General features: G+C 41.5%; 1 protein-coding gene and 1 pseudogene across 4 annotated transcripts in view; both read left to right on the forward strand.

Moving 5' to 3' along the window:
* The first annotated feature begins 1,566 nt into the window (after window positions 1–1,566).
* The window catches only part of SLC2A13 (solute carrier family 2 member 13), a 385,769-nt gene continuing 372,866 nt past the window's right edge, over window positions 1,567–14,469 (forward strand). For all 4 annotated transcript variants that reach the window (XM_009003636.5, XM_002752368.6, XM_017975993.5 and 1 more), the window contains exon 1: window positions 1,567–2,388. In XM_009003636.5, coding sequence (XP_009001884.1) covers window positions 1,830–2,388 — 559 coding nt within the window. In that variant the 5' untranslated portion in view covers window positions 1,567–1,829. The remainder of the gene's footprint in view (window positions 2,389–14,469) is intronic.
* Window positions 2,561–14,469, forward strand: part of LOC144577728 (large ribosomal subunit protein eL30 pseudogene) — a 37,934-nt pseudogene continuing 26,025 nt past the window's right edge.

Consider the following 14,469-nt stretch of genomic DNA (forward strand, 5'->3'; position numbering starts at 1 on the left):
GCAATATTGTCTGAGGTCTGAATATTAAAGACTTCATTGCTGCAGATATAAAGTCTCTCTCTGTTTAACTGATCCCTGGGAATGACGGTAGAGCCTTGCTTTAAAGCCAGTTAAGCCCTCTGCGTTCGTTAATTTATTTTTCCTTGTTGCTGGCAAGGAAAGTGCTATATTATGGAGATAATCGTGACTGATAATAAAAATGAAAGCAGTTTTGACAAATTCTAATATAAGTTTTTAATGAAATAGGGATGACAAGATCCTTTTGTCTAAAAGGAAAAAAGATTTAGACTGCACAGAAAATAGGCCCCAGCTAAGAAAACTTTTGCTCAAACAGGGTAAATAAAAGAGGAGTGGAATTGTAGGAACAGAATCCTGTGATGCTTGATTTTTTGACCTCAGCCTGAAGAAGGAAAGCAAATCAGAGGGGCAAAACATCTTTAGTAGTCCCAGCTGCTCGGGAGTCTGAGGCAGGAGAATCGCTTGAACCTGGGAGGCAGAGGCTGCAGCGAGCCGAAATAGCACCACTGCACTACAGCCTAAGAGACAGAGCAAGACTGTGTCAAAAACAAAAACAAAATTTAGCCCCTGATGCAGAACTATATAATTTACAAAACATTTAAATCAAAGGGGGAAAAATACCCGAGAAACCCAAATGAACCAATTGCCAATTCACTCAACAGTTTAAAAATTTGGTTGCAAATAATGTCTTTGTTTCAAGTAAATGAGACAGTTAAAATAGTGCCTCATCGAGGGCAACAGTGAGGATTCTCAGAGCAGAAGATATCCTACCTTTTGGTTAGCATGTGGGGGCAGAGAGGTAGAGACTGCCTACTGAATCACAAATCAGGGTCTTGGGTTTTCTTTCTATTACTGGGAATTACCTCTTTCATGGGTGGAATGCATATATGTGAATTTCTTTTTACCAGTCAGGGATCCATGAAAGGAGATTTGGGATTCACTCCAAAAGATATGTTATCTCTTTCCTCAAAGAATCAAATGTACTATTCCTTTAAAATAAGCATAAATTGAGGAGGGATGGCGATGAGAGTGGAAACTAGCTATAGAAATGAGGGAATGCAGTCCTGAATTGTTCCAGAACAAACACATTTAATGCCAAGGAAGCAGACCCTGCTGGGTAATGTCACAATGCTATAAAAGGAAGGGTACTTCGTAGGTGTTATTCTAGGATATTTTTTCCAGCCCTTTTCCAGCCTTATCTCCAGGTTGCTGGAAGGAGAGTTAGGCTGGTTTAGGGGCTCTCTCCCTACCCTCCCAAACCTACAGCGCAAACATTTTGGGTGGCTTCCTCAGTTTGGAAGCCTGTTACTTGGCATCTCCACATTGGCTTGTTCCACCGCTGCAGCTCCGAAGGCAGGAATAATTCCATACAGTTGCCAGAGCCCTTAAAGAAGGAGCCTAGGTCAGAGGTCGCACCCACCGGGAGGGCGGGGTTTAGGGGTCAGGGGCGGGCTGAACCTAGCCTCGCCCATGGAGAGGGCGGGGAGCTTCCTGGGCACCGCCCACCGGCCCGGGGTTGCACGTGACCTGCGGCCCCGCCTCCCGCCCACTCCGCAGCGCCAGCTCGGCAGGCGCGGGGCGTGAGTGTGGAGTGAGACCCGCCGGGCTCCAACTCCGCAGCGCCGGAGCGCGGCGGGCAGCAACTTTCTCCCCGCAGCGGCCGTGGCGGCCGCTGCTGCTGTGGCAGCCGTAGCGGAAGCCGGGAGAAAGAAGGCGGCGGCGGTTGTTCCCGCCGACTCGGGCTGTCCAGCTCTCAGAGACCGCCGGCCCGCGGAGCTGCGTTCCCCCGGGCAGCCCCGGGCCCCTGCCCTATGTCCCGCAAGGCGAGCGAGAATGTGGAGTACACGCTGCGGAGCCTGAGCAGCCTCATGGGCGAGCGGCGCAGGAAGCAGCAGGAGCCGGACGCGGCGAGCGCGGCCGGGGAGTGCAGCCTCCTGGCGGCCGCCGAGTCAAGCACCAGCCTGCAGAGCGCGGGCGCGGGCGGCGGCGGCGGCGTCGGGGACCTGGAGCGGGCGGCGCGGCGGCAGTTCCAGCAGGACGAGACCCCCGCCTTCGTGTACGTGGTGGCCGTCTTCTCCGCGCTCGGCGGCTTCCTGTTTGGCTATGACACCGGGGTGGTGTCGGGGGCCATGCTGCTGCTCAAGCGGCAGCTCAGCCTGGACGCGCTGTGGCAGGAGCTGCTGGTGTCCAGCACGGTGGGGGCGGCCGCCGTCTCGGCGCTGGCCGGAGGAGCCCTCAACGGCGTCTTCGGCCGCCGCGCTGCCATCCTCCTGGCCAGTGCCCTCTTCACCGCCGGCTCCGCAGTGCTGGCCGCGGCCAACAACAAGGAGACGCTACTCGCCGGCCGCCTGGTCGTGGGGCTCGGCATCGGTGAGTTCGGGCTCCGCGAGTGTCACCGCCCTTGACCGTGGGCGTTTCGTGTCTCTTGCCCATCGGGGTCCCCGTCGGATCTCGCCGGGTCAGAAGATCCTCTACTTCTCTGACCTCCCGAGCCCATCTGTTTGTTGGCCCAGCCTGCAAGGCTCTCCGGGAAGATGGGGACATGGTCGCGGGGGGGACGGGGGGTCACTGTAGTCTCCCTCGAGTCCACGTGGAATCTTTGATCGCCCACGGACCAGTCAGTCCGAGTGGTTGTTGCCTCTCAGCGCTTCCAGGAAGCCAGCTGAGTATCAGCTTTTTCCTTGATCCAGCCTAACCTGATGCTGAGTCTTGAGCTTACGAGGGTCTCTGCTTTCCTGCACTGTCCCACCTTGTCTCTCCACTGCTAGTCCCTTTCCTTTTCTAGAGCTCCCAGCCTGGAACCCAGTCAGTCGTTAAGTCCAGTGAGATATTTTAGAGTTAAGTAATTCTGGACTCTGAAAGGTTTATGAGCTACGCCTGTCCTCTTTCCTTCTCTAGCATTTGTCTTTAGATGGCATCTCCTTTTGCTTTTATGCTTTTTGTATTGCCTTTCAGTAAATTCCGTTTTCCTCTGTTTCTCCAACTTTTTCATTTGAATCCATTTTCATCCGTCCTCCTCTTTGTTTTGCCTCTCCTGCTTTCCAGTTGGGAACCAAATTATCTATTAAAGGTCATGCTCACTTCCTAAATTCATTTAGGAGCTACTCCCCCTGTGGATAAATGCCCAGCAAGATATATGTTTGGAATTTACTTAAAAAATGAAGCCATTAAGGTTCTCCAGGCATTGATTTTTTTTTCTTCACCCTGGTTGCTGAGCAAGGGAGGTACAATTGTCAAGTTTTTGGCAGAGGGAAGCTATTTGGAATGTGCTCAGTATTATTAGAAAGCACTTTTGAGGGAAAGTGGGGGGTTGTGACTTAAATCTCACACTAGTGAGATTTTTCTAAGGCACACCGCTGATGTGTTTTTAATGTTTCATTTCATAATTCAGTTTTTTGTTTCCCTTAGGGTGCTCTTGAAGTATTTCTTCCCTGTGGCTGGGGCTTGATGAAAGCACTTTAAACCTGGGGCTGCTGCTGATCTGTGTATTCACCACTTGTTTCATGTTTGTGCTTTTCTCCCTTCCTCTGTGGGTTCTGAAGGGAAGCAAAGGCCATATATTCACCTCCACATGTGGGAACCATGAGCTTAAAACCCAGTTCACAGCACTTTATATCCAAAGTTTGTCAGTAGTGACCTTGCTTTTGCTTGTTTATTGTACTGCTAATTAGCAAAGGTAGGGCAAGGCTTTCAGTAACCTATTAAGTTGGCACAAAAATGTCCAAAGTGATAAAAAAAAAAAAATCCAGCTGCCATGAAACCTCTGTGTACGGAAGCTACCTGTGCCTGCAGGACCCTTCAACAAATAACCCGCTTTTAAAGTTCAGCGACCACAATTCTTTTCTCAGCATTGTCTGCTTGGAACATCTTTTTTGTTGCTCTGCAATAGAAATAACATCATTTTAGGCAGTAAGATTTGTTCTGTCAACCTGAATCTTTTTTGTAATTTTGAAATTGAATCATGCTGTGCAGAGCTCTCTAAATGAAGCTTTCTAGTGTTTTCAGGTATTTGGTAAAATTTTGGGTATTATGTTTACTCTTTTATCTGACCTGCAAATTGAGCCCCTGTTCTGTGTAAGGTCCCCGGCCAGATGTTTTGAGCAGAACAGTGAGGAGAATATATTATATTTCAGTAAACGTAGCAAGGTGGGACAAAGCAACAGTACTTGCTAAGCTATATAAGTGAGGTTCTCAGAGATGGCTGATGAATTCAGAGAGGGTACAGTTATCCCCAGCAGAGGGAAGCCAGAAGCTCTTACCGATGGAGATGGTGTGTTGACATGTCAGTATTTTAACAGAAACAAGGAAAGGGCCTTCTAAGCAAGGGATAAAATGAGTAAAGGAAGGAAAGCATAGGGCATACTTGGGGAATAGATGGAAGCAGCAATAGAGGAGATCAGATTGAAAGTGTTGATGTGCAAGAGCTGTGGAGGCCTCTGTCTTGCAGCCTCATTCTGTGGTTTCTGGGCTGGTTGGTTCAACAGAGAAGGCCAGTTTAGGTATCGTCTCCATTCAGTTCTGGTGTGGCCCATCTCACTTCCAGAAATATACCTCTCAGAATAGAAGCCCAGAGGCAATTTCATAAAAGCCCTTGTCATTTACAAAATAAAGAATGTTCTAAGATCATAAACAGACTTGGAAATAGGCCGCATTCAAAATAAAACAATATTTTAAAAAACTTCAAATTAGAATTAAAATTAGGATCTATGCAAAACATGTAATTACACACATAAAATCATTAAAACTCTCAAAGATTACTAGCCTTTCAAAAGAAATCACAAGTTTTTGTTTTTCTTTTCTTTTTTTGCTACAAGGACATGAGTTTCTAACATGAGTGTTTTTTGAGGAACATTAAATCAGTTTGCTTGGTTGGTACACTAAATCTGGGTTAATTTTATGCTATTTTTTTTAAGTAGTTAAATTTTATGTGTAGTCAGGGATTTATTGTTTTGTCTTTATGATATTTAGTAAATATTGTTGAATAACAAAATGTGGCTTCTGATAGCTTTTTCAGACAGGTTTGCTGTAAGAATGTCTTTCCTCCATACGTTTAACTGTGGTAAATATAAGGCCCATGTGGGTCAGGGATTCTGTTCATTTTGTTTGCCGATCTATTCCTGCCACATAGGAGATACTTGTTGAATAAATGAATGGTGAACAGAAATGAAAAAAAGAAGACCAACAAATTCCATTGTTGGTTGGGTAGTACTTTAAGTTAGGATTGCTCTTTTCAAAACACAAAAATAGTGCATTATCAAAGTATTTGAAAGGCCAGCTTAAGGTTTTGATTGTAATAGTTGAATGAAAACATTCAGTTATTCAACACTTGCTAATTAAGCTGCCATTATTGATTCTGTCAGATATGGGGTAGGCAGTAATTAGATAGATAAAAATCCCACCCTCAAGGTGTTCATTCTGTAACAGAGTAGAAAGATACATAAACAAGCAATTAAAATAGACATTTCTCTGTAGTGCTAGGTGCCACACAGAAGAGTGAGTGGTCCACCAGTTGATTCTTTTAGGGGAAAAAATAGAACACAGGATTGAGGAAGGTTCTACAGTGGGATATTCAGAGTAGGGTTTGAAGAGTGAGTGGGTGTTCAGTAGATGATGTAGATGAAGCCAGAAAAGTGCTTATTTAGTGCTTTAGTATGTGCCAGGCCTAGTGGTAGTACTTTACACGTAGTACCTCATTTAATCTTCCTGAGTCTGGGAAATGAGTTCCCTTTTGTGGGGTGTGGAAACAGTTAAATGGCAAGGTCACTGATTACAGAGACAGGATTAAAAAATATCTTGAGTCTTTTGCTCAATTACCCTCCTGGGCGTTTACGGTAGAGTTAATAGCTGGGGTAAAGGCACAGAAAAAGTAGTATTTGAAGCATAGGTGAGTGAGGGATGGTGATGGAGTGGTCATGAGACTGGAATGTTTTGGAGGCATTAGGCTGAATATGGTGTATTTGACCCTGCCTATGCAGGGAGAGCCTTTATATGTTTTTAACAGTAAATAATGTAATCAGATTAAAACATCCCTTGAATCTGATATAGGAGGGTGTTTTTCCCATTATGCTTTTAAGCTCTTTTACCTTCTGTCCTAAACCTTCTCACGTCTTATAAATTTTGGGAATTAGAAATCCTTTGCTGAAATGGCTACTGCAGGATGGGTAAAGCATACCACGTGACCATGAATTACTGACATTGGAGGAGTCAGTGGACCCTTCAGAAACCTTTGACAAAGGTGAAGAAAACAAGACGTAGAATGGGTATTAAATGAATGGTATAAAAGACGTTAAGTATCAGAAGTCAGGGTTATGTGACTTTGTCTTGATTTAAGTGTTCAGTTTTCTTGACTAGTTGTAACAAAATTACTGAGTGCCTGTTTTAAATAGGGCATTCCTTTGGTGTTTTTTTTTTTGGTTTACCAGAGGCACCTTTGGTTCTCCTAGTTTATTTTTCTCTTACACTTGAGTCCTGACACTAGACTTCTCCATTGTCTCTGCCTGCTACCATGATCACCTGAACGTTTTAAAGTTGAAAACTCACATTTCAAATAGGACATAAATTTTCCATCCCAGAAATGATTGTATCCTAATGGTTAATCTCATTTTGTAGGTTCTTTACACACAATCCCATTTGCAGGTGTTTAGCAGTATTATACTTATAATTAAGGTTTTTAAGTATGCTGAGTTACAACAGGATTGAAGAATATGAATTTGCTCCTTTACTTCATTTTCTGTGACCATGTATCTCCCATGCATAACGCACAATAAATTGTCTAGAAAAAACAGAGTACAAGAGCATAGTTATCACTGTTAGCATGTACACAGTCAGTGCAAAAGCATACCCATTAGCCGTTTCTTCCTGGTGTTGGTATTTATTCTACTGCTCCTTTTAGGTGGTGATTTAGGGCCTGTGGAGGGAATATCAAGAAGTCTCTAAATTTGATAGTCACCAGTATTCAAAACCTTTCCTGAGAATTGACACACTAGGTTATACAGCACTGGATTCATTGAATTAACCTTAGATTGACATCCGTTTCTCCTCTGTCAGCCTCTGTTTCAGGACTCCCTCTACTGGAACACAGTCTGTAACTGTGTATTGCAGCTTATAATTAGTATAGTATGGCCTGTTGAGGAATACTTTCAAAAATACCACATTTTTTTCAAACAGCACTTTGAATTCTTCCTCATTGCAAATGAAATGTAAAATCTTGTTTGATTAAAAAAAATGCAATTTTGAGATCAGTGTCAACAAATAATTTCATTTAAGGTAAGCATAGTTGGGCAGAAGCTACTAATTTTCTAATACTTAATCAGCTAATATACAGTTTTGGGGGAGGTGATTCAATTTGTTTTTTTCCACTGCGCCTCCGTTTCTGTCTTTGAAGGCAGGAAATCTTTATTGGATTTATGCTCCCGGCTGGTATGAAACTGACACATAAAATAAAGGCTCCTTTGACTTCTTGTATTTCCTTGTTTTATACAGATTAACAGCCTTGTTCCCTCCCCTTTTCAGTCTGGCAGCTGAAGGACTGACATTGCATTTATAGTGAGGATTATGATCTAATTGTGTTTGCCTAGTAGTATAGCAACACCCTCTTCAAGATAAGTCTGTTAACATGAGTTATGTGAAATCGTTCATGTGACTTCCTTGGAAAACATTGTTCTTTTTCATTCATTCATTTTTCCCTCTTGTGGTTTATAAATTTAAAGTAAGAACACAGTCAAGGTTAACTGACTTCACACCAACATCTTTGGTTTGAACACCTTTAATGTTGTAGAAGCCATACCAAGAGGTATGGCTTCCCAGTCTGTGACACTCCTCCCTGAAACTGGCATAAGGAAACTGAAATATCAAGCAGTCTTTGCTGTCTTTACCCAAAATCACATGATTCTGATTTTATTTTTCTTTTATTGAGCTTGGTTCCTTTTTACATCTTTCTTGTGTACATCTTTTTCCATTTCTTTGCCTTTCTTTTTCCTGTGACCTATCAGAGTCAATAAATAGTAGCAACATTTCTAATAGCAGCTATTGCTGATAGTATCAAAACTTCCAGTGTCAGGAGAAAAATCGGTATTCACCAGAAAAGCCTCAGACTTTTCCCACATATAAAATTTAATTCCTCTGGTTGTAGAAAGAGAGAAAAAAGTTTTACAGGTACTTCTAAACTCAAGTTGAGAGTACTACATGCTTTCCAGTTAGGCCTTTTATTAAAGGCCACCATTTGAAATGGGACGGTCTGCAGCATGTGTCCAAGGCCACGTGGCAGGAGCATTGTTTCACAGCAGGGCCAAGCATCATGACAGCTGGTCACCGGCGAGTGATGGCACCTGTGTTCTTCTGATTTCAGCGCCTCCCTGACCTGCACTGGGAGGAGTCTAGGCAGTCCATCCTCATGGCAGGGTGTGGTTTGGCAATCAGCTTAGCTGGCAATGCTCTGGAAATAGAACCTAAGACTTGTTGAATGCTTATACTGCTAAACATTTTGCACATACCAATTCACATAGTCTTCATCATAACCCAGGGGAATAATACAGTTACCTTTATTTTAAGATAAGGATATTTAGGCAGAAAGAGATGATGTAACTTTCTCATGATCACAAAACTATTGCGTGGGGCCGGAGTTCACATCCAAGAGGTATGGCTTCCCAGTCTGTGACACTCCTCCCTGAAACTGGCATAATTGCTCTTTACCATGATATGTCATGTGGACATTACTTTTGTTTTAGTACAGATTTTTTTTATTGTGGTAAAGAACACATTAAATTTATACTTTTAACCATTTTAAGGCATATAATTCAGTATTGTTAAAGATATTCACATTGTTGCACAACAGAGCTCTAGAACATTTTCATCTTGCAAAACTGAAACACTATGTCTATTAAACACAAATCCCCACCCCCCCACCTCTCTGCCCTATCCCTTGGCAACCCACCTTTCTACTTTCTGTTTCTATGATTCTTATTTCTCTGGGTACTTCATGCACTGTTTGTCCTTTGTTGGCTTACTTTATTTGAGGTTCATCCATGGTGAAGCATGTGATAGAATTTCCTTCTTTTTAAAGTCTGTGTAATATTCCCTTGAGTGTGTGTGGTGGTGGGGGGGGTAGCATTTAATCTATCCATTCATCTGTTGATAGACCTTTGAGTTGCCTCTGCCTCTTGGCTGTTGTGCATAATGCTGCAATGAAGATGGGAGTGCAGACATCTCTTTGAGATCCTTCTTTGAATTCTTTTGGATATATGCCTAGAATTGGGATTGCTGGACCATGTAGTAGTTCCATTTCTAATACTTTGAGGAAGCTCTATCCTGTTTTCCATAGTGGCAACATTTTATATTGCTTCCAGTAGCATGCAGGGTTCCAGTTTCTCCATATTCTCACCAACATTTGATGTTTTGTTTTGTTTTGTTTTGTTTTGGCAGTGGCCATCTCATGGCTATGAAGTGATATCTCATGGTAGTTTTGATTTACATTTCTCTTAGGATTAGTGATGTGGAACATTTTTTCATAGGCTTGTTGGCCACTTGTACATTTGTATATCTTCTTTGGAAAATTATTTATTGTATTTTTAAGTCCTTTATCTATCTTTAATTGGTTTATTTCTGTTGCTGTTGAGTTGTAGAAGTTACTTATGTAATCTGAATATTAACCCCCTATTGGATATATGATTTGCAAATGTTTTCTTTCATTCCATTGGTTGCCTTTCACTGTTGATTGCCCTTTGATGTGCAGTTCTTAAGTTTGATGTGGTCCTATTTGTCTTTTTTTTGCTAAATGCCTGCAAAACTAAAATTGTTGGAGTCATTTGTCATGCCTCTTGAGAGTAAGGTTTTTGGGAATTCTCATAAAATACTAAATTTTTCTTCTGGGAATATGTCATTTTGTTCCCTAGAATACATTCATTGTGAAAATATATAGTCTTCATTTCCCAAGATATATACTTTTTAGCAGCCTAACAGAGGTGTCATAAAAAGTAGACTCTAAAACAAAGTCTGTTCTTTATGCCTATATGTGTATGTGTTTGCATGCATTCATTAATTAGGAACATTAGTATTTTCCTTAGTTTAAGTATGAATTAAAGGAAGTGGAGAGAAATTAGGGAAATTAGCACTGTTAGTTACAGTGCTGAGATTTAAACCCAGATTTCTGACCAAGAGCCAGTGTGTGTCCTACTTCTCTATGATATGATAAATCCAGTTTTTTTTTTTTCTTTTTTGAGGCAGAGTTTTACTCTTTATTCCCCAGACTGGAGTGCAGTGGGATGATCTCGGCTCACTGTAACCTCTCCCTCCCAGGTTCAAGCGATTCTCCTGCCTCAGCCTCCTGAGTAGCTGGGATTACAGGCACCTGTTACCACATCCAGCTAATTTTTAGATTTTTAGTAGAGACAAGGTTTTACCATGTTGGCTGCGTTGGTCTTGAACTCCTGACCTCAGGTGATCTGCGCTTCGGCCTCCCAGAGTGCTGGGATTACAGGTGTGCACCACCATGCTCAGCTGATAAATCCAGTTTTTGATTGTGAGAGCTAAATATAGTCGCCATAATGCTTCCTAAATTAGTATTTAATGTGCTGAAATATTAATCATCGTGAAAATCTCAACACGATTCTTTCTAGAATTTGACAAAATGATTGTAATGAGATTGGGGGAACAGTAGTAAGACAGTAGTTTGAAGTAATTACTGCAAATAAATAATATGTATATACTATATATAGGGTATATGATGTATATTATTAAAACAAGAATAGGATGAATGGAACAGATTCAGAATTCCAGTGATAGCTCCAACTGTTTGGAAGAGTTTAGTATTGAGCAAATCAGGTAAGACAACAGGGAAAAAAAGAAGTAACAGACAAGAGGAAATAGGAATGTGAATTTAAAGTAATGTAAATGAAATTTAGGTCTCATTCTCTGTAGTATATTGGTTTAAGAGTCTCTACTAATGGAGTTTTTTTTTCTTATCTATATTGATGACCTCTTTTATTATAATTTGTAAAACCTCCAAATATTTGTGGTAAATTGATTTACCTAAAAGAAAAGATATTTATCCTCAAAGTATACTACATAGACTGTTTACAACAAGAAAATACAGTTAGTAAATACTCTTGGGAAAGTGTTAAGCCTTGTTACTAATTACAGGTGAAAATTAAGAGAACACCATACTTACTAAATTAGCAAATTAAAAACTCATGGCTAAGTTGTTGCCTAGGAACATATTTTCTGGTTGCAAAATAAATTGGAATAATTTTCTGTAGAGACTGTTCTAGATAAAAAGCTGACATGTTTAACATGCTTCATTTGTTATTCATTCAACACATTTATTTTGAATTACTGATAAATACTGAAGTAAATAGTTGGAATACAGGGGTTAAGATGGCTAGGTCTTTGCTCTCGCAGTTTAGTTGTAAAATTACTAATAATTCTTTGATCTGGAAATTTCACTTGAGGGTTTATAATATAAGGAAATAAAGAAAAACTAATTTTGTATAAAGGTATTTATAGATGTGCAGTATGTAATTTTAAAAAGCTAGGAGGAACCTCCAAGTGCCTAGTGATTGGGAAATGATTAGACCACATTGAATTAACATTAAACAAAAAAACTATAGACTTTAGATACACACATTCCGCTAATAATAAGCCCAAAGAATAGAACCTAGTTTATGGACACATTGATTGCAGCTACCTAAAAAATCACAGCTGGACATAGAGTTTGGAAGAAGGAATCAAGGTGTATGTTTAGTTTATGTATGGCAAAGGGCATTTTATTTTACTCTTCCCTTTTTAATCATTGTTTTACTTCACATTCAGATTTTTGTTTTAAAAGGCACAGACACACATAGAACAAAACACTGTAGCAAGATATATTTTTCCAAATTAGATTTTTACTTCTTACTCTATGGAAGGACATTTTTAGGAAATAATGACAAAAATGTAATCTAATCATATAATAGCAGTGTGGGTATATTTTTCCCCCTAATTTTCAACTTGTTGTGTGAATTAGCAAGATCCCATGATGCATGAAGTATATTTCTGGGATCTTAATGTTTTACCTGTCTCAGGAAAGTATCTTGCTTCCATTATGGCCGAGAATGAGAGCTTCCATGGTCTCCCATCCCACACTCCCTTCTCTCTTTGCTCCCTTCCTTGGCTGTTCTTGCCTGGGCCTCGCACAGATGCCGTCTTCTTCCTCTTTCTGTAGACAAACTGGCTAAGGCCTGTTCCCATCTCCTATTCAAAGCTGTCCTTCCAGCTCTTTCTCTTTTGTCTCATAAAACTTCTTCTACTGGGCCGGGTGCGGTGGCTCAAGCCTGTAATCCCAGCACTTTGGGAGGCTGAGGTGGGCGGATCACCAGGTCAAGAGATCGAGACCATCCTGGCCAACATGGTGAAACCCTGTCTCTACTAAAAATACAAAAATTAGCTGGGTGTGGTGGCGTGCACCTGTAGTCCCAGCTGCTCGGGAGGCTGAGGCAGGAGAATTGCTTGAACCTGGGAGGTGGAGGTTGCAGTGAGCCGAGATTGTGCCACTGCACTCCAGCCTGGCATCTGGCAGCAGAGCAAGACTCTGTCTCAAAAAAAAAAAAAAAAAAAAAAAAAAAAAAAAGCTTCTACTGGATTATCCCCATAAGCATGCACACATGCTGTTATTTTTGCAATCTTAAAAAAAGTTTTTTTCTGCCCCACTTTGTCTTTCAGTTGCTATCCAGTCTGTCTCCTTTTCTTTACATGAAATGGTCACCTATATTTCTCCCCTGTAATTCCTCCCTTTGCTTTTTTTCTGACCACCAGACAGGCTTTTGTCCTGACCACTCCACTGTCATTGTTCTTGTCAGCTTTACCATGCCCTCTCTGTTGCCCAGCTCAAGGACTGTTGTCAGTTCTACTTGTCCTATCAAAGGCATTTGACACAAATAAATCATGTCTTTATGGGCCCCTTTCTTTGGCTTCTAAGATACCACATTCTCCCAGCTTCTTCTGTAGGCTGCTCCTTCCCCATCTCCTTTACAGATTCCTCTTCATCTCGCAGACCTCTTAACTCTGGCCAGCCTCAGAGCTCTCCTCTTCTCTACATATACTATTTTGGGGAACTCATCTTGCTCATGGCTGGAATACCTTCTGTGTGCTGAGAGCTCCCAAATCTAGATGTCAGCCCAGACTTCTTTCCTGAACTCCAGATGCTTGCACCTGACTTCCCTGCTTTGTCCACCATCTTTCACTTACCAGGTCAGAGCATTCCTGCTGGGGCTTGCACCAGAAGCTTTGCAGTTGTCCTTGACTACCTCATGTGCCCCTTATCTAGTCGGCTAGGAAATCCTTTGAATTTAGGCCCTAATTATATCTGAAATCTCTTTCATATCACTTCCGGTGCAATCACCCTGATCCAAAATGCCCCCCATCTCTGACTTGGGAGTATTGCAAGAGTCTCCTAAATGTTCATGCTGCCTTTTTCTTGACTCCTCTGGTTTCTTTTTCTACACATGACAGCCAGAATGATTCATTTAAAATACAGATCAGATTATGCCACTTCTCTGCTCAAAGCCCCTGATTAGCTCCTCACCTCAGAGTAAAAGCTGGTGGTCTGCAGCACACCGTGGGATCTTGCCCCATCCCCACTTCTTTGACTTGATTTCCTCCTGCTTTTTTTCTTCCCTCCTTTTCAGCTGCCCCCACCTCTAGGAACACACTAGACATCCTTCCAGGCCTTTTTGTGGGCAGTTTCCTCTGCTGGGAAGCCTCTTCCCCAGATACCTGGAGCATTCTTTCCCTTTCTCTCTTGTGCTTCCTCAAGCATCTCTTCTTATCAGGGCCTTCTTTGATCACTCGGCTTCAAGTTGCAGCCCCCACCACTGGCTTTCCCTGCTTTATTTTTATCTATAGCAGTTTCACTAGCCAAAACGCTTAATAGTTATGTTACTTATTGATTGTTTCTCTCCACTAGAGTATAATCTCCATGAAGGCAGATTTTAAATTTTCTGTTTTGTTTATTGCTGTTCCACCATTGCATAATGTAGTGCCTGGTACACAACAGGCATCCAGTAAATATTTATAGATTAAAAACGACAACAGTATAATCCTAAGAAATAATTTTGAGCTGAGATTGGATCAAGGATATTGTAGGAAATTCGTTTAGTGGATGGAAGTAATTAAATGTTCTCTAGGGTTGCTTCTGACACTACTCTATGGTTTCTAACTTTTTAAAGTGGTTAGGACAAAATAGGTGTTATTTTTAACTTCAATTAAGACTTTTAAGTCTAACATTTTTCTCAGTGCCTGCAATGAAATGGGTATCTCCCTGTGTCTAAGGAGCCTAAAAAAACGAAAGTTGATTTGTGTTTGAAAAATGAGCTGATAGACTTTTAGGGATGAGCATGGAGTAATTCCACTTAGACGTGACAGTGGAATCAACAGAAATGTAAATTTATTACAAGGGATTTATCTTTTCCACATGTTATT

The sequence above is a fragment of the Callithrix jacchus genome, chromosome 9, assembly GCF_049354715.1.
Source record: "Callithrix jacchus isolate 240 chromosome 9, calJac240_pri, whole genome shotgun sequence".
Taxonomy (NCBI): Eukaryota; Metazoa; Chordata; class Mammalia; order Primates; family Cebidae; genus Callithrix; species Callithrix jacchus.